This window comes from Notolepis coatsorum (genome assembly GCF_963971535.1).
Source record: "Notolepis coatsorum genome assembly, chromosome: 19".
Lineage (NCBI taxonomy): Eukaryota > Metazoa > Chordata > Actinopteri > Aulopiformes > Paralepididae > Notolepis > Notolepis coatsorum.
This window is the reverse complement of record NC_140183.1, coordinates 347,984-367,976: the sequence shown is the minus strand read 5'-3', so window position 1 is coordinate 367,976 and position 19,993 is coordinate 347,984. Positions and strand designations below refer to the sequence as shown.

General features: G+C 43.8%; 2 protein-coding genes across 4 annotated transcripts in view; one reads left to right on the top strand and one right to left on the bottom strand.

Annotated features, from left to right (window-relative positions):
- Nucleotides 1-3,909, top strand: part of zdhhc3a (zDHHC palmitoyltransferase 3a) — a 61,313-nt gene extending 57,404 nt beyond the window's left edge. For 2 of the 3 annotated variants that reach the window (XM_084335971.1, XM_084335968.1), the window contains one exon: nt 1,480-3,909. In XM_084335971.1, coding sequence (XP_084192097.1) covers nt 1,480-1,607 — 128 coding nt within the window. In that variant the 3' untranslated portion in view covers nt 1,608-3,909. The remainder of the gene's footprint in view (nt 1-1,479) is intronic. The other variant, XM_084335970.1, reaches the window with a different exon arrangement.
- A 7,067-nt stretch (nt 3,910-10,976) lies between these two features.
- On the bottom strand, nt 10,977-19,963 carry LOC311245863 (transmembrane protein 42-like). The gene is made up of 3 exons (XM_084335883.1): nt 19,652-19,963; nt 17,159-17,305; nt 10,977-14,207 (listed from the first exon to the last, which is right to left on the bottom strand). Exons 1-3 carry the CDS (start codon nt 19,814-19,816, stop codon nt 14,064-14,066), a joined length of 456 nt encoding a protein of 151 aa, XP_084192009.1. The 5' UTR covers nt 19,817-19,963; the 3' UTR covers nt 10,977-14,063.
- Between the last annotated feature and the right edge of the window lie 30 nt (nt 19,964-19,993).

Below are 19,993 nucleotides of genomic sequence, written 5' to 3'. Positions count from 1 at the left end.
TTGAGTAATTCCAGGAAAAAGACGAGAAAAAGGCATTTTACTGTATTCCAGTAATCGTGTTGTAATTTTTTGGCTGATTATCTAATCATCCTAAAATCAACGCTATATTATCATTATATCTCGTCGTGCATACATGAAATGACCGTCGTAGCGGGGCGCTCCCCCCCCCCCCCCACCGCAGTCAACGGTAATAAGCACATACACCTACACACAGATAGCTGTGATCGCGGTAGAAATAAATATCAGATCAACGATCAAATTTATATATAGTGTTCTTACCTGGTATCTGATGTAATGCAAAAGAAATAATCCAATTATCTCATCGCCATTCCAAATACTGCTCGTGGAGCTCCGTACCACATTACCGACCGTTACATATGGGCGGGCGGGCGGGGTTACTGTTGCATGCCATCGTTGTATAGACCTGGCTCAGATCGGCTCCTAAAACACACCAGCCCATTTACAATGGGATGCAATAGCTCCGCATGGCAGTAGAGGGCGGTGTTGACCGTCTGCCAGCTCAGACAGGGTCTGAAGGGTATACCAGAGGCTGCAGCTATGAATTATGAATAGATATAGCGAATAAAACGAAATAACGATCCCAAAAACGAGTTAACTCGTTTCTGGCGCTGAACGCATGGCGGGCAATAACGAGGTAACTCGTTTTTGGCGCAGATCGTGTTAAATAACAACCATGGCCAGTGAGCTTGCATTGTGCCATATTGTGTAACAATGCATGTCATGAGATGAATATAGTAACTTATTAAACTGTGAATTTCTCCAGACCCCTCTTGGCAGAGCCTGAAGTGTAGCCACTGCAATACCAAGAGGCACACTTCTGCCATAGGAGGGCGCTGTTTGACGGCTTTACAGATTTTTACCTTTTAGTGAGCGAGTCAACATGGTCCTCGTTCCAAGCGACTGCAAATCTTCCAGAGTGCAGCTTCTGGTTTTTATGAATGAGCTCTGTGAATAACAAAGCATGACGCTGCATGCACCTGTGTTTCTGCCTGCCAGCCCTGTAGGCGTCTGTTCTGTTCTAGATCTCCAGTGCATGTGCCGTTACTGCCGTTGTTGTGCCTCACTAAGTCGTTAAGTCTTGGGCTTTTTTCTTGGACACAAATGAACGGTGCCGTTTTCAGTTACTGAAAGAAGTTTTCTTTTTATCTGTGTTACAGAAACTTGCCCGTACAAAATAAGAAAAAATACCTTTCACTGCCACACGACAGAAGGTTAGCCCTTTACTATCACTAGCCCTTTACATCGCCGCCGGTTGTATGATAGTAAAGGGCCAACCTTCTGTATTGTCACAGTGAAAGGGTTAACCGGCTGTCGTGTGGCAGTGAAAGGGTTAACCACATTATTATTTGTATTATTACTACTATATTTAATAGATTGAATATGGAACAGAAACCCCCTGTGGCCATTCCTCCTCCTCCTCCTCTCACCTCCGACCCTTGTGTCTCGTTGTGTCTCCAGGGAATCGAGCGTCTGAAGGGAGAAACCGGGAAGTGGGGAAAGGTCTCCTGCTGGGACGCCATGAAGGTGGCGTTCGGCGGTCCGCTCTCCCTGGCCTGGTGCAGCCCGTTCTCTGGGCTCCGCTGTGAGAAGGGCTCCTCGGACCCCGTGGTGACGGTTCCTCAGGGAGAGATCATCGAGGAGGACGTCATCGAGATACCACTCAACTAGACGCCATCGAGATACCACTCAACTAGACGTCATCGAGATACCACTCAACTAGCATCATGTCCTCCTGGTTGTTCGAGATACCACTCAACTAGCATCATGTCCTCCTGGTTGTTCGAGATACCACTCAACTAGCATCATGTCCTCCTGGTTGTTCGAGATACCACTCAACTAGCAGCATGTCCTCCTGGTTGTTCGAGATACCACTCAACTAGCAGCATGTCCTCCTGGTTGTTCGAGATACCACTCAACTAGCATCATGTCCTCCTGGTTGTTCGAGATACCACTCAACCAGCATCATGTCCTCCTGGTTGTTCGAGATACCACTCAACTAGCATCATGTCCTCCTGGTTGTTCCTCAGGGAGAGATCATCGAGGAGGACATCATCGAGATACCACTCAACTAGCATCACGTCCTGGTTGTTCGAGATACCACTCAACCAGCATCATGTCCTCCTGGTTGTTCCTCAGGGAGAGATCATCGAGGAGGACATCATCGAGATACCACTCAACCAGCATCATGTCCTCCTGGTTGTTCCTCAGGGAGAGATCATCGAGGAGGACATCATCGAGATACCACTCAACTAGCATCACGTCCTGGTTGTTCGAGATACCACTCAACCAGCATCATGTCCTCCTGGTTGTTCCTCAGGGAGAGATACCACTCAAGACACCACTCAACCAGCACAGCCAGGAAGACGACGCATTATTACCTCCAGGTGGTACCGATCTCTTCTACTTAATTTGTCAACCAATCAGTGGTAAGTGTCTGGCTTGACTAAAAGGTGGCAGTATGCTGAAAACACTAGAATACAAAAGGATGTTCTTGTCCAGTATATAAAGGCAGCCAACACTAGTTAGCTGACAGGAACACTCACGCAAGGCAATACACCTGGATGTTGAGCCACACCTCCTGGCATCTGGGGACCTTTTTAAACCAATCTGCAGTAAAGGGACTAACGTCTGGAGGTGTATTGGTAATATTGGGGGGCGACCTGGGGGGGCCGCTTGGCCATCTTCCCCAGAATTGGACAAGATTGGTCTCCGTTTCATCTCCGTTTGTCCGATAGTCCCTGAGAGCAGCGAGCCTAGCTCTGTCAAAAGTGAAGAGATACAACTTCCAACGACTCCAGAACTGACACACAGAGATGAAACCGATATCAATCTTCTCGTCTGACTCTGGGGGGAAGATGGCAAATAAGTGTATTTCCCAAAGTGTACCTTTTTAATTAAGGACGGAGCAATTATGATTATAGGTGTGTCGTGTGTGATGGATGATCCAGCATCGTGATGCTTCTTCTTGACTGTGGACATTTAATGTCATTGACGTGTACAATTGGAATCTAAATGAATTGAAAATAATGTGTTTACACATAATGAATTCATACACATAATAATAACATCGCATTTGCATATCTGTTGAGCCCTAAAAATACTGAAATTAACCAAAATCTAACCGACATTTTAAAGGTAAGGTTTTAAGATGCATCGAATCAAGTTGCTGTTCGATTTAATGATCGCATCCCTGTTCTTTTTGTATAAACACTAAACAGAAACGGTTCTTCTGTTACTGGAGGTCTGGAACCAAAGCCTTTCAGCGTCACAGACGGGACAACAGACTGCAAGCGTCCTCGCTCTGCTCTCTGACTCGGGAGGAGAAACACTAATGGTCGTAACGGTGTGTTCACTTGCCTCTGGTCAACTGGTTTCCTGGTCATGATGTCATCAATGCGGCCAACTCATTTATAACGTCATAGCATTCAGAATGCTTTTATAGTAATTGTAATGTATAGACTTATATTAAACACGTTCAGGACTAACCTTAAGATTCTGGGGCGACATGACCTGGAGTTCTGGGGGGAAAGTATCTTTCTTTTGTTGCTCAGTTCCTTTAGAAAGTATATAGATACGTCATGGTCCTCTAAGAGCTGTGAGGAGGTGTATATATATATATATATATATATAGACAGCTGCTCCGTGATCTGTGAGGTGTATATAGATATATATATAGACAGCTGCTCCGTGATCTGTGAGGTGTATATAGATATATATATAGACAGCTGCTCCGTGATCTGTGAGGTGTATATAGATATATATATAGACAGCTGCTCCGTGATCTGTGAGGTGTATATATATATATAGACAGCTGCTCCATGATCTGTGAGGTGTATATAGATATATATATAGACAGCTGCTCCATGATCTGTGAGGTGTATATAGATATATATATAGACAGCTGCTCCATGATCTGTGAGGAGGTGTATATAGATATATATACTAGACAGCTGCTCCGTGATCTGTGAGGTGTATATAGATATATATATATATAGACAGCTGCTCCGTGATCTGTGAGGTGTATATAGATATATATATATACTAGACAGCTGCTCCATGATCTGTGAGGAGGTGTATATAGATATATATACTAGACAGCTGCTCCGTGATCTGTGAGGAGTATATATATATATATACTAGACAGCTGCTCCGTGATCTGTGAGGAGTATATATATATATATACTAGACAGCTGCTCCATGATCTGTGAGGAGGTGTATATAGAAGACAGCTGCTTCCTGGTCCTCTTAAGAGCCGAGAGGAGGTGTATATAGAAGACAGCTGCTTCCTGGTCCTCTTAAGAGCCGAGAGGAGGTGTATATAGAAGACAGCTGCTTCCTGGTCCTCCTAAGAGCCGAGAGGAGGTGTATATAGAAGGCTGCTTCCTGGTCCTCTTAAGAGCCGAGAGGAGGTGTATATAGAAGACAGCTGCTTCCTGGTCCTCCTAAGAGCCGAGAGGAGGTGTATATAGAAGACAGCTGCTTCCTGGTCCTCTTAAGAGCCGTGAGGAGGTGTATATAGAAGACAGCTGCTTCCTGGTCCTCCTAAGAGCCGAGAGGAGGTGTATATAGAAGACAGCTGCTTCCTGGTCCTCCTAAGAGCCGAGAGGAGGTGTATATAGAAGACAGCTGCTTCCTGGTCCTCCTAAGAGCCGAGAGGAGGTGTATATAGAAGACAGCTGCTTCCTGGTCCTCTTAAGAGCCGAGAGGAGGTGTATATAGAAGGCTAGCTGCTTCCTGGTCCTCTTAAGAGCCGAGAGGAGGTGTATATAGAAGACAGCTGCTTCCTGGTCCTCTTAAGAGCAGAGAGGAGGTGTATATAGAAGGCTAGCTGCTTCCTGGTCCTCTTAAGAGCCGAGAGGAGGTGTATATAGAAGACAGCTGCTTCCTGGTCCTCCTAAGAGCCGAGAGGAGGTGAATCTGTACTAGAGATGTTATTTGTTGCCCTATGGTTTTGCTACGTGTTGGTGAAGTTGAAGGGTCACATTCACGTCACAACTGGCAAACTGGGGTATCGTGGAAGTAGGTGTGCTGCTCGGTGTGTGACTGCATGTTGCTTACTTACTTACTTACTCACTTACTCACTTACTTATTTATCCCCATTACGCCGGCTGGCCCGTAGGGCAGCAACAGTTTCTCCACTTGCATCTGTCTTTGGCCATCTTCTCTCTGGTCGCCCAGCTCTGGTGGTGTTGCTGGGGCTCCATCTTCTCTCTGGTCGCCCAGCTCTGGTGGTGTTGCTGGGGCTCCATCTTCTCTCTGGTCGCCCAGCTCTGGTGGTGTTGCTGGGGCTCCATCTTCTCTCTGGTCCCCCAGCTCTGGTGGTGTTGCTGGGGCTCCATCTTCTCTCTGGTCGCCCAGCTCTGGTGGTGTTGCTGGGGCTCCATCTTCTCTCTGGTCGCCCAGCTCTGGTGGTGTTGCTGGGGCTCCATCTTCTCTCTGGTCGCCCAGCTCTGGTGGTGTTGCTGGGGCTCCATCTTCTCTCTGGTCCCCCAGCTCTGGTGGTGTTGCTGGGGCTCCATCTTCTCTCTGGTCGCCCAGCTCTGGTGGTGTTGCTGGGGCTCCATCTTCTCTCTGGTCCCCCAGCTCTGGTGGTGTTGCTGGGGCTCCATCTTCTCTCTGGTCCCCCAGCTCTGGTGGTGTTGCTGGGGCTCCATCTTCTCTCTGGTCGCCCAGCTCTGGTGGTGTTGCTGGGGCTCCATCTCTATAGTCCTACGCCAGGTCGCTTTAGGCCTCCCTCCCTCCCTCCCTCCCTCCCTCCCTCCCTCCCTCCCTCCCTCCCTCCCTCCCTCCCTCCCTCCCTCCCTCCCTCCCTCCCTCCCTCCCTTTATTTCTTTTGCCTTCTGGGGTCCAGTTTAATGCAACTCTTGATCGCGTCGGTGTCCATTCTGAGTACGCGGCCAATCCAGGTGCACCTTCGTTTATTAATTATACAGTGCATGTCATCTTGTTGGGTAATGTTGAGGAGGTTATCGTTGGAGACGATCTCGGGCCAGAATATACGCGGGATTTTGCGCAGACACGAGGTGTGGAAAGTGGATAATTTATGGACGTCGCTTTCTGTGGTTTTCCAGCATTGAGAAAAATATGAGCAAACTCATAGAGAAATTGTATGACATTTTCTGTGGCTCAGATATGCATTATGTATATATATTATGTGCACTAGCAAGCAGGGACGCTATTGTGCCTACCTTGCCACTTGGATAAACCAGCAGGTCAGTCATGTGGGTGCAGTTTACTAGTAGTTAACTCATCATTGACCAGTTGACCAGAATACCAAGCACGCCTGAACACACCATAAGAGACCTGTGTAACCTGATAAGCCACTGACGGTTGAGTAACTAACTCCAACCACCGTGTGGACTGTGTGGCTGTGAATCCACTAATTCACCGTGTGCCTTGGCACTGGCATTGTGTAAAGCATACAGCTGCAGTAAGCTATGAATGTTTTTTATTTTTTTTATTCTTTTTCTATAATATAATGGCAGGAAATTCCATTTCACTATCGTCATTATGGTCTTAACTCTTAAGTGCTCATCGGTGGGGTTGGGCATCGTTTGGATTTGAACGATTCCGGTTCCGATTCTCCATTTCGATTCCTGTTCTAAACGATTCTCGATTCCGATTCTTTGAGGTGCAAAGGTCAAAACAGGTCACAGCTTATTTCGCAGGAGATTTTTTTATAATTTTTTTTTAAACATCTTTACTTTTTTTTCATACTATTCACATTGTCAGTTGACTTGATAGTTTAATTTGGTTGCTGTACTGTAACTAGGGTATTAATTAACAAAGTAAACGTTTTTTCTTTTTTTCTTTTTAAGAATCGAAATTAAGAATCGAAATGCAAATGTTACTTCCGGTTCCAGAACCAGTTAGAACCGGTTCTCGGTGCCCAACCCTCCTCATCGTGATCTCTCACATGTTATGCTCTTGAACAGCAGTATTGTATGGATGTTTGAGTGGTTCATCATGGCTGCCTGTAACCATTGATTAAAAAAAGTATGATATTACTGTCACCTCACCAAGATCCAGTAATAAGACCATATGTTTCTTCCAGTACGGAGGACAAATGGATTATGATGTCTGGCATCATACTGTACGTAGTGATTCAGACCAACATCTCATCATGGACGATGAATTAGCGAATTGTGTTTTTCTGGCGCCTGGAGTTGCTTCAGATCCTGACTCAGTTTAATACAATGGGGTAAAAGACAGACTTATATATATATTTATATTTATATATATAAAAACACTAAACTTGTGATAAGATTGTTTCAGACATAAAATAAAGACACGTTTGTCTGTTTTCAGGACTTTTTTTTTGACCGTTGCCCTGGTGAGATTGAATTGCAGCGTCCTCGAGCGTCCAGAGAAAAACATCCGTAGTCCAGTTGATGAGGTTTTAGTTGGAATTGATCGGTTCAATAACGGATGATAGAAATATAGGGTCCAGGTTGAATATAATCAGAATGATCCTTTAATTCAAGATTCTACGTCCTAGGAAAATGAAGATAAATGGACTCTATTTGACTGCTAATGTGAACGGGACAAGCTTGGGAATGGCTGCTAGTGAACGGATCTTAACGGCTAAAAGGATGCTGGATATCAGAGGACCACTCATATCATGTTTACATCATTTTAATAAAGGGATTTTATCAACCTGGCTGACTTCATTTTTGGGTTCTTCACTCAGTTTATATTCATAGCTATGTCTGTTTTCATGATGCTGTGGCCTCACAAAACATTTATTCTCAACAAATGGAGAGTTTAGCAGGTAGTTGAATATTTACAGTCAAATAAACATATTCACCGCTGATTAGCTTCAAGTTCAATGTTGTTCAGAACCATCATCACATGCCTCATTTCAACAGCTCAGGGTAGGTAGAGTCGTAGACTCCATGCCTCATTTCAACAGCTCCAGGTAGGTAGAGTCGTAGACTCCATGCCTCATTTCAACAGCTCCAGGTAGGTAGAGTCGTAGACTCCATGCCTCATTTCAACAGCTCCAGGTAGGTAGAGTCGTAGACGCCATGCCTCATTTCAACAGCTCCAGGTAGGTAGAGTCGTAGACTCCATGCCTCATTTCAACAGCTCCAGGTAGGTAGAGTCGTAGACTCCATGCCTCATTTCAACAGCTCCAGGTAGGTAGAGTCGTAGACTCCATGCCTCATTTCAACAGCTCCAGGTAGGTAGAGTCGTAGACTCCATGCCTCGTTTCAACAGCTCCAGGTAGGTAGAGTCGTAGACGCCATGCCTCATTTCAACAGCTCAGGGTAGGTAGAGTCGTAGACTCCATGCCTCATTTCAACAGCTCAGGGTAGGTAGAGTCGTAGACTCCATGCCTCGTTTCAACAGCTCCAGGTAGGTAGTGTGTAGACGCCATGCCTCATTTCAACAGCTCAGGGTAGGTAGAGTCGTAGACTCCATGCCTCATTTCAACAGCTCAGGGTAGGTAGAGTCGTAGACTCCATGCCTCATTTCAACAGCTCAAGGTAGGTAGAGTCGTAGACTCCATGCCTCATTTCAACAGCTCCAGGTAGGTAGAGTCGTAGACTCCATGCCTCATTTCAACAGCTCCAGGTAGGTAGAGTCGTAGACTCCATGCCTCATTTCAACAGCTCCAGGTAGGTAGAGTCGTAGACTCCATGCCTCATTTCAACAGCTCAGGGTAGGTAGAGTCGTAGACTCCATGCCTCATTTCAACAGCTCAGGGTAGGTAGAGTCGTAGACTCCATGCCTCATTTCAACAGCTCCAGGTAGGTAGAGTCGTAGACTCCATGCCTCATTTCAACAGCTCCAGGTAGGTAGAGTCGTAGACTCCATGCCTCATTTCAACAGCTCCAGGTAGGTAGAGTCGTAGACTCCATGCCTCATTTCAACAGCTCCAGGTAGGTAGAGTCGTAGACTCCATGCCTCATTTCAACAGCTCCAGGTAGGTAGAGTCGTAGACTCCATGCCTCATTTCAACAGCTCAGGGTAGGTAGAGTCGTAGACTCCATGCCTCATTTCAACAGCTCCAGGTAGGTAGAGTCGTAGACTCCATGCCTCATTTCAACAGCTCCAGGTAGGTAGAGTCGTAGACTCCATGCCAAATAATTGCAGCCCTAAGTGGTTCACAGCAGTGAATTGGACACAAAATTAGCATAAAATGGAGAAAAAAAGCAATGCAGAGAATAAGAAAAAGGATAAAAGCAATGCAGGCAATAATACAAATATTGACTCGCACAGTATAAAACCTTTCTTCTAATGGGTCTTCTGTCTTTCTATCCCCATTAGATGGTCATAAAAAAGTTTAGTTTAGTAGTTACTTTATTTTCTGTCCGTTTTGATTGCATTAATTGAGTTCCATTGTATATTACTCTTTATATTCGATTATCTTTTTTACTCATTAGGGTACAGTAGGATAACACACCAATCATCCCTTCAGGGTACGCCAACCCTTTTCTATTTTTCAGCCCAACACTTTGTGCACACGAGATTCTGAAACGGCTGATTGTACAACAACTGTATGGTCTTCTCCCAACACCTTGTGACCAATATCACTAATGCCTCATTTCAACAGCTCAAGGTAGTTATAGTTAGTGTGTATGCCATGCCTCATTTCAATATACTGTGTGTGTGTTTGTACATGCATCTGTCCATGTATCCATCAGGAGTCCATTGGTATATAATACAATGTTCTTGTAATAGTATTGTGAAATTAGGGCTGGTGGATATGGCCAAAATATACCAGATTTTTCTTAGCTTTGATGGTATTGTTTACGTGTGGTATGAAATATTTTTTTACGTCTTTATCTTGTAATACAATTTTCTTAGTGCTATTTGGTTAAACATTGTCTATTTTCTTTTACTTTTTAATATTGTTGCAATGATGTATTATTTTTATGGCTGGGACTTTATCGCATTAATTTCGATTAATTAACTACAGAAAGAATTAAAAGTTAAAAGAATGTATGCATTTAATCGCATGATGATTTTTCTTTATTGTGTAAGAATGTTACCTTTCAAAGGAGACAGGACTCATGCATGTGCTATAAGTATAAAGTATAATAAATAGCAAATAACTTTTTTTTCTTAGTCTGGTTTGTTCATAAAAAGAAGTTAAATAAGAGAAATTGAGATCAATCAAGAGTTTTTTTTTTTCAATTGTCAATTGTTCTGGAATGTACTTGAAAGTACTGCGTTTTACTTTGACCTCTAAAGTGCTTGAGTTTACAAAAGGTCCTTTGCACTATATATATATTATTCCTAAAATTGCTGCACTTTGTTAAAAATGGTAAAAATTGCATTGATCTGTTGGTCTGTGTAGTAGTTAATACAGGATTTTGCTGCTTAAACGTATGTATATTAATTGATTCATTTGTATACCAAAATTAATTTGAATTGAACATTTTTGCTTTTCGCATCAAATATTGATATGCGATTAAAATGTGATTAACTTTGATTAATTAACTATAAAGTCTCGAATTAATGCGATTAAAATGTTTAATTGAGTCCCACCACTAATTATTTTTTATCAACTTAAAAATATACAGTATGTATTTATATTTTTTACGACATGTATATTGTGGACAATGGTATAATACAAATACATACTTTTGCATGGATCCATGATGGTATCAATTAATGTGTGAAATCAAGATATATTCTACCCACTGATCTATAAAGAAAAGCTCTTGAGTTTATTCTAGATGATTCTGTACAACAGATGCTACATGTGCATGTCGGTTAGGCTACGTTCACACTGCAGGCAATCACATAGAATCTGATCTTTTCAATTCTGATTTGGGACACTTTCATATGTGGTCCTAAATCATACAGGTCAGATTTGTTTGCAATGCGACCTCAGTCTGAACAGTCATGTCAGAATTCATGCAACTTTCACGTCACTCTAGATCAACATTTGTCACAATTCTGCACTAGCGAGAGTCATTCTGTGAATACAAACATGGTTTGATTGAAAACTTTATTAACAGATTGCAGAATGGGTACAATACAGTATGGCTCAATACACACAATTGTTAAGGGGATGCAGACCAGAGAAAGACTCGTCTTGTTTACATCAGGGTCCCCCATTTTCAATTCATCATAACATTTATGACATACAAATATACAGTACTGTTTAAGAGAGAGATCATAAAAAAAATTATATATATATACATTCGAAGGGGAAGAAACTACAATGGAGGGGGTTGGGGGGTTTGGACATTTACCGGGGCCAGTTTCTAATTGCAGCCACTCGTAGTGGTTTTGAAGGAGGGTAGGGATTCACATTCCTTTACAGCTGTGGGTAGGGCGTTCCACATTGATGTGGCATAATTGCGAAACGTGTTTAGTCCCTTGTTTGAGACGAATCTGGGTTTAACATGATTTGTGGAGCTCCCTCTGGTGTTGTGGTCGTGGTATTCACTGACCTTTGGGAAGTATTTTGACATGTACATGGGTACCTTGGTCGCGTAGTGTATCTTGTAGACCAGGCCCATTGCAAGTTGCTGTACTCTGTCGTCTACTCTAAGCCATCCTAGGTTGTCAAAGTGGGCAGGGGTGAGGTGGGTTCTAGGAGTCAGGTCAAGCAGTAGTCTGACCAGTTTGTTTTGTGATGTTTGTAGTAGGGCTGAACGATTAATCGATTTTTTATCGAAATCGCGATTTGAGATGATGCAATTAAAAATCGCCAAGCCTGCAATTAAGAAATATATATATATTTTTTTTTAACCAGGAAGTCCCATTGAGATACAAGATCTTCTTTGCAAGGGAGACCTGGCCAAGATGACAGCAATAACATTTGCAATACATCACACAGCAATAAAATGTGCGATACATCACACAACATAATAAATGTGCATGTATACAATATACAATACATCACATGTAAACACAAAGCAGAATAGTCTACACATGATAGTAAAAGTGTATAATACAGGGTAATACAGTAATTTTGCAGTTGGGACCCGACTACAGAAAGCAGCAACATTCTTCTTGTAGGAAGTTATGTAATACAGATTTAAATTCACCAAGAGAGACCAGGGTGTCTAAGTGGATATGGTCCTGTAGCCCATTCCATGCCCAAGGTGCGAAGCTTGAGTAAGGAAAGGGGGGGGGGGGCATCTCTCTCTCTACTGGTTCAATTAATGTAGAAAAGTAGAAAAACGTTGCACTATAAAAACCAACTGGATAGTTGATGATAAACATTTAACTTCATTAGCTGAAGTATTCTAAAATCATTTAAGCCATTCTACTTTTCTGTGTGTGTGTGCACACGTCTCATATCTGGTCTGACATCAGAGGAGTTTGATAGTATTTACTGAGAATTGCCAGATAATGTTGATATTTAAACACAAAAAAAATTATACAAAATAAATATACATGATCATGCAACATAAAAAAATTGGTGTAGGAACAGTTTGGGAGAGGGGGGTAAGGGGTTTTAGATTGTGTGTTGTGAAGTTTAGACTTCAGAGAGGGAGAGTAAAGTACAGAAAAAAAGGTACCGGTATCGATTCCCAGGTAAAAAGAAACATTTTCAGACTCGGTGTCCCGAACAGACCCACCGCGTAGGCCAGATGCAAGCCGCATTTTACAATAAACCTCTGTGGGGCTGCTTAAAGAAAATAATAATCGCAAATGTAATCGCAATCGCAATATCTGTCAGAAAAATCGCAATTAGATTATTTCCCAAAATCGTGCAGCCCTAGTTTGTAATCTTGTTTTTAGGACCTTTGAGGTGCTTTGGTACCATGAGGTGCAAGCATAGTCGTAGTACCCTTGAATGAGTGCTCCTGCCAGAGTCTTCAGGGTATTCTTGTTTACCAGAGAGGAGATCCGGTACAAGAATCTAGTTTATTGGTTGACTTTTTTGATTACATTGGATGCCATTTTGTCACAGGAAAGATTTGCCTCTAGGATGGAACCCAGGTATGTAATTTCATCTTTCCTTGTGACAATATTGTCACCCACTGTAACTGAGAAGCCGTCGGTCTGTTTTACCCATGTGTAATGATAGTTTGTTATCAGGTAGTCAGTGGAGGGACCGTGAAGTGTTTACTGTATCATAACTAGTCTGTGTTTGAAAGCATATTGAAAGAAGAAATGTCTTTCACCTCCTCGTCCCCATTATCATCTGCTCACCAATCAGCTGACCTCCATTATCATCTGCTCACCAATCAGCTGACCTCCATTATCATCTGCTCACCAATCAGCTGACCTCCATTATCATCTGCTCACCAATCAGCTGACCTCCATTATCATCTGCTCACCAATCAGCTGACCTCCATTATCATCTGCTCACCAATCAGCTGACCTCCATTATCATCTGCTCACCAATCAGCTGACCTCCACTGCACATCAACTTATAATTTAAACCATAAACTGACTTCAGTTTCCTCCATGTTTATGTCCATCTTCGTTATTGTTGATTTGCGCATGCGGGTCAGTTCAGGACTGCGTTTATATAGTGCTTTTATTCAAAACTTTATTACAACTCACATTCACCTATTCACTCACCGATGGCGGAGGCAACCATGCAAGGTGCCACACTGCTCACCAGGAGCAGTTAGGGGTTAAGTGTCTTGCTCAAGGACGTCAACACACTGCTGGGAGCAGACGGAATTGAACCGGGAACCTTCCGATTACCAGACGACCGATCTACCTCCACTGCCACGCCATCACCCCAGGAGTGTGACAGTTCACGCTGGAATCTGATATTGGCCACATTTAAAAAAAGAATGAACAGCCAAACAAAATAAATTATCATTTTAATTTCATTAAAAATATGTGCGGGTCCAAAATGGATGTTGTTGTGTGCATGTATCCCCTCCCTACTTCCCATTTCCACGCATGGAATGCACCCGATTGGATAAATTACATGTTGGTGCTCTAGTGCGACATCTAGTGGCTGAATGTTATCTATAGCCCCTTTAATGTGATATAACAGTGATGGGGCAGATTACAACCCTGTGCGGTCTGGACCCGGCGTAGCACCACAGGTTGGTGTGGTCTGTGCCAGGCAGGGATGCTGCCCTTCTGATCAGCCAAGAGAGAGTACATCACTTCTCCTTCCTGTCCTCCTCCAGTGGGAGGGGCGTCGGGGTGGCACTGTGGAGGACCAGCAGCCCAGAGAGAGTGAGAGCGATGCCCACCCACCACAGAGTGGCATGGCTCTCTCCAAAGATCAGCCTCCCCAGGATCGCCTGAATACACACGGAGAAAAACACATGCTGTCAAATCCCTTCAGGGGACATTTTTACAGAGAGCACCCCATGTGGCCTGGAGTAGATCTGGAGGTCTACTGAATATGAAGGTATTGTTTATCGTCATGGATCCATGAGGGACTTTTGCCCAGACTAGAGGTTACAGATTCTACCTTTAAATGATGTGCTTATTCCACATAATTGTCGATTGAGTCTCCGCGGTTCTTATGCAGAACGATTGAAGATCTTACAGAGAGCACCTTTAAATTACAAATTGAATGCTCTGATTTCTGACATATTACAAATAGTATCCGACTTAAAGGTGCTATAGATAACATTGAACCACTAGAACAGGGGTTCCCAAACTTTTCAGGCCGGGACCCAGAAAAGAAGGCGTCAGAGAGCCGCGGCCCAATGCACATCGTCAGGCTTTTTTTTTTTTTTTTTTTTGCCATGCGACCGATTTTTTTAAGCCAAATATCACTTCAATCCTATTAAGTTAGTTCAAGTTAGTTATTCATTTATATGTGCTATTTATGAGAGGGCTAACTTGTTGCAAAATAATAATGATAATAATAATAGCCTCATTAAAATACTATTGTTGCTTCGGTTGTTTTCAGCGTTATTTAGTTTGAAATGTTCGTTGAAATAAGTAGATTTTTAGTTTTTGTTTATTTATTAAGTTAATATAAAACCATATAGTCACATTTTAGAATACAATAGAATAGAATGTTAGAATACAACTAGAAACACTGTCCTGGCCTGCTTCTAAGTTCAGTGGCCTTTTTTTTGGAAATCATCTCGCGGCCCTCCCGTGGCTGCTCGCGGCCCACCTTTGGGTCGCGACCCCGACTTTGGGAACCACTGCACTAGATGACCCACTAGAGACCCAGCATGTCTCAACTAGCAGCGTGTTTATCCAATCAGGTGCATTCCACGTGGGGAAATGGGAAGCAGGGGGAGGGGATACATGCAGACAACATACATGTTGGGCCCGTTTTATAATTGATACATTTATGAATCAATAATTTGGGCAAAAAGCAATACTTTTATTTTGCACCTTTCTAAACGGTTCGTTCGTTCTCACCCAGAGCAGCCAAGTCTACCAGACAGTGCAGCTGCATTCAGTTAATGTAGAGGAGTGTGTTCAGCAGGATGTAGAGGAGTGTGTTCAGGATGAAGGGGAGTGTGTTCAGGATGTAGAGGAGTGTGTTCAGGATGTAGAGGAGTGTGTTCAGCAGGATGTAGAGGAGTGTGTTCAGGATGAAGGGGAGTGTGTTCAGCAGGATGAAGGGGAGTGTGTTCAGGATGTAGAGGAGTGTGTTCAGCAGGATGTAGAGGAGTGTGTTCAGCAGGATGTAGAGGAGTGTGTTCAGGATGTAGAGGAGTGTGTTCAGCAGGATGTAGAGGAGTGTGTTCAGGATGAAGGGGAGTGTGTTCAGGATGAAGGGGAGTGTGTTCAGCAGGATGTAGAGGAGTGTGTTCAGGATGAAGGGGAGTGTGTTCAGCAGGATGAAGGGGAGTGTGTTCAGGATGTAGAGGAGTGTGTTCAGCAGGATGTAGAGGAGTGTGTTCAGGATGTAGAGGAGTGTGTTCAGCAGGATGTAGAGGAGTGTGTTCAGGATGTAGAGGAGTGTGTTCAGGATGAAGGGGAGTGTGTTCAGGATGTAGAGGAGTGTGTTCAGGAGGATGTAGAGGAGTGTGTAGGAGTGTGTTCAGGATGAAGGGGAGTGTGTTCAGGATGTAGAGGAGTGTGTTCAGGATGAAGGGGAGTGTGTTCAGGATGTAGAGGAGTGTGTTCAGGATGTAGAGGAGTGTGTTCAGGATGAAGGGGAGTGTGTTCAGGATGTAGAGGAGGTGTAGGTGGAGGTGGTGGTGGTGGTGGAGGTGGTGGTGGTGATGGTGGAGGTGGTGGTGGAGGTGGAGGTGGTGGTGGTGGTGGAGGAGGTGGTGGTGGTGGTGGTGGAGGAGGTGGTGGTGGTGATGGTGGTGGAGGAGGTGGAGGTGGTGGTGATGGTGGTGGAGGTGGTGATGGTGATGGTGGTGGAGGTGGTAGTGGTGGTGGTGGTGGTGGAGGTGGAGGTGGTGGTGGAGGTGGTGGTGGAGGTGGTGATGGTGGTGATGGTGGTGGTAGTGTTGGTGGTGATGGTGATGGTGGTGGTGGAGGTGGTGGTGGAGGTGGTGATGGTGGTGGTAGTGTTGGTGGTGATGGTGGTGGAGGTGGTGGTGGTGGAGGTGGTGGTGGTGGTGGTGGAGGTGGTGGTGGTGGTGGTGATGGTGGTGGTGGAGGTGGTGGTGGTGGTGGTGGAGGTGGTGGTGGTGATGGTGGTGGTGGAGGTGGTGGTGGTGGTGGTGGAGGTGGTGGTGGTGGAGGTGATGGTGGTGGTGGTGGTGGTAGTGTTGGTGATGGTGGTGGTGATGGTGGTGGTGGTGATGGTGGTGGAGGTGGAGGTGGTGGTGATGGTGGAGGTGGTGGAGGTGGTGATGGTGGTGGTGACGACACTGTAGGGCTGTCCCCGACTAAGGATTTGGATGGTCGACTATGATTGGCCAAAATTTGCCGTTAGTCGACTATTGACGGAAAAAAAAAATTATAATATATATATATATATATATTTGTATCATTCCATTTGGGCTGTGGGGGTGCTTAATGTCTGAAGGAGTCGACTGAAGGCTTGTTGTCCTCTGCAAAAGCATGCAATTGGTCCACTGATGGATACATCTTGATATTTGTCTAGTCTAGTGTGTTCATTAGATGGTGAAATCCTCTTTCAGTGCCTCTGTGCCTGTTTTCTTAGGCAGTTAGCCTCTGGTATGCGTGCCATTAGCGTTAGAGGCCTCTTATTTTGGAAAGAATGATAAAAAATAATAATAATAAATTTTCGACTAAGAGGTCCTTTCGACCGATGAGTCGACTAATAGGGGTCAGCCCTGCTACACTGATGACTCACTGAGCAGATGAAGCTGGAGGCGGTGGTGGTGACGGTGGCTCTGGCCGAGGAGGCGGAGTGGCGGAGAGCTTTGGAGAAGAGGGTCCACATGACGGCGTTACAGCCCAACAGAACACATCCGCACAGCAGCCGCAGAGGGACGTGGAGCTGGGAACACACACAGACACACACACAGACACACGCATTTTTGACAAGGTACCTCCCTCTAATGGAGATCATTTAATACATCATCTAAGTTTTGTCCAATGACCCCCAAATCTCCAATCTATACTGTTCATTAAAAGTAATGGATCGGATTGGGAGTCTGTATCGGCCGATACTCAAAGCCCATGTATCGGTATCGAGTAGTACAGTAGTAACATTAGTATAACTGCTTGGTAAGTTACCCCCACCCCGCCTACCCATCCCCCCCCCCAGTGCCCCCACCCAACCACCTCCAATGTACAGTCCCCCCCCCACCCCACCTACCCAACCCCCTCCAATGGACCGTTTCTTCGTCAAATGTATATACTCTCTTTTTTTTAGACTCTTTTTGTATCACAAACAGTACTGTATTTGTAAATCTGGTATGTCATAAATGTATAGATGTAGCAGTACTGTCTATCTGTATGTTGTGTATGTTATGATGAATTGAAAATGGGGGACCCTGATGTAAACAAGACGAAAGTCTTTCTCTGGTCTGCATCCTCTTAACAATTGTGTGTATTGAGCCGTACTGTATTGTACCCATTCTGCAATCTGTTAATAAAATGTTCAATCAATCAATCAAGTTGTGAATTATGATATGACTACAGCAGGGGTGGCCACTCATTCCATAAGGACGTAGAATAAACATTTACAATTTTTTTTTAAATGGTCCATTTGCATGTTCTTGGTATCTGAATCTAGGGACATATATGGATCAGTGTCAGAAATAGTGTGTCTGTTACTAGGCTTGAGTAAATTGTAATGAACCAAAGGAGAATATCAATTATATTTAAAACATTTTTATCTTTGACTGTAAATAACACCATGCTAAAATTGACCAGACCTGAAAAATCTAAGCAAATGAATAAAGGGAAGATGATTAAACAGAAGGTTTTGTATATACAGTACTGAATTCTGCCATCTTTTTTATAATGTAAATTTCTCCACCATTTTTCATCATATTGCAACACCGTTTTTTGCAAGACGTTCACAGAAAGGTAGAGAAACTAACTGCGTTCTGTTTTATGGCAATAACGTTCAGGTTTGTGGGAGATAATCCCAAAAAATAAGAGAAATTAAAAAGTAAATCCAGAAGTCAGATGATTGACAGGGGCTGGTGTGAGCTGGGTAGGGTAGTTTTTCGAAATTTGAAAGCCCTGAGTCTCTTCCTTCAAAAGACTACACTCACTTTTGGCTGTGCCACTTCCTCCTGTCAATATGCGCCGGTTTCCGACTCAATGCCGTGAGATTTCTATAATCTTATATTTCACTAATAACAGTTAAAATAATTGGTAAACAAACATAATGCTGAAAATATACACTTTTACTGTATATCTCGGGCTTAAGAGGTTAACCCTGTGAGGCCCAAATTAAAAAGAAATTAGCAACTTCAGAGGCCAGAGGGTGGGACATATAAACACATTTACTATCAAATAGCATTGTGAGGCTGAACAACAGGACCAATTGACTATACATGTGCTTAAAGGGGAACTATCTTATAAATGGCTTTTTTCAGTGTTTACCATTGTTTCTTAGCTATGTGGACTTATATTAATAGGATATATGTCTCTAATTCTCATATTGGCGAATTCTTCCAATTCTCCTCTCACAATATTCACCCTCACTGAACTGAGTCATCTGAAAATGTGCATATCTGTGATGTCAGAGATTTCTCGGCTGCATAATAATGTGGCAGTTGATGTGGCAGGCCACACAGTGGTTGGAGCCCAGCCTCAAAACGGCTTAAGATCTTGAGGTAGAAAAATGCGGTTTTTAGTACTTGATTAGAAATACAAAACAATGCATTTTTTTTGAAAAAAACCTAGGTGTTCCATAGACTCACAGGAATTGTGTAAAAGTGCCCAAATAGTTAAAGAAATTGTAAAATAGTTCCCCTTTAACATTTTTTAAATAAACATTATTCTTTTTAAATGGCTAAAAGTGATTTTGTAATTTTGCAACCGTGGGTCTCACAGGGTACTTTTAACCCTGTGAGGCCCAAATAAAAAAGACATTAGCAACTTCAGAGGCCAGAGGGTGAGACCTATAAACACATGAAGGGTGCCGTGACTGAAAAAAAAGGTTGAGAAACGCTGGTATATGGTGTGGCTCTTTGTGGTACCACAGTCATTTTTTTGTGGCTCTTAGTCTCTGACTGGTTGGCCACCCCTGGACTACAGTGTGGTTTTCGTCCCATCTCTCTCTTTCAGACACACACACACACAGCCAAAATTATATAATACGTCGCATCTGCATAGCTCATAATATTATTAATGCAGTATATTGGAACATGTTTGTGTCACATACCCAGTCACAGGGAGTGGTCTCCTCCTGGTGCCCGGTGGTCCAGCTCCTCAGCCCGGAGTCACACATGTCCTCCAGGTAGTCGGCACCGAGGGACAGTTTAGCAGAGGACGAGGCCACGGCGCCCAGGAGACCTGCCGCTGACGCATACAGTGTCCCTGAAATCATCCTGGAGGAGGAGGACGGGAGAGGCTGTCGAGACACTTAGTTACAGTCATGAAGACAAAACACACTGTCCAACTTCACTTCCTTGTTTACAAGCGTTGGTGTTTTTCAACCAATCAAATTGTGCCCGCGCTCCGCAGTTCAGGAAGTATCTCATACATTTATCTTTGTCACGAAGAA

Bases quoted from the DNA above. Each gene is read 5' to 3' on its own strand.
- LOC311245863 (XM_084335883.1), bottom strand. From the start codon at position 19,816: ATGATTTCAGGGACACTGTATGCGTCAGCGGCAGGTCTCCTGGGCGCC. The intron at 17,306-19,651 runs GTATGTGACACA...GTGTGTTCCCAG, and splicing joins AGACCACTCCCTGTGACTGG to CTCCACGTCCCTCTGCGGCT. The intron at 14,208-17,158 runs GTGAGTCATCAG...GTGTGTATTCAG, and splicing joins CCTCCAGCTTCATCTGCTCA to GCGATCCTGGGGAGGCTGAT.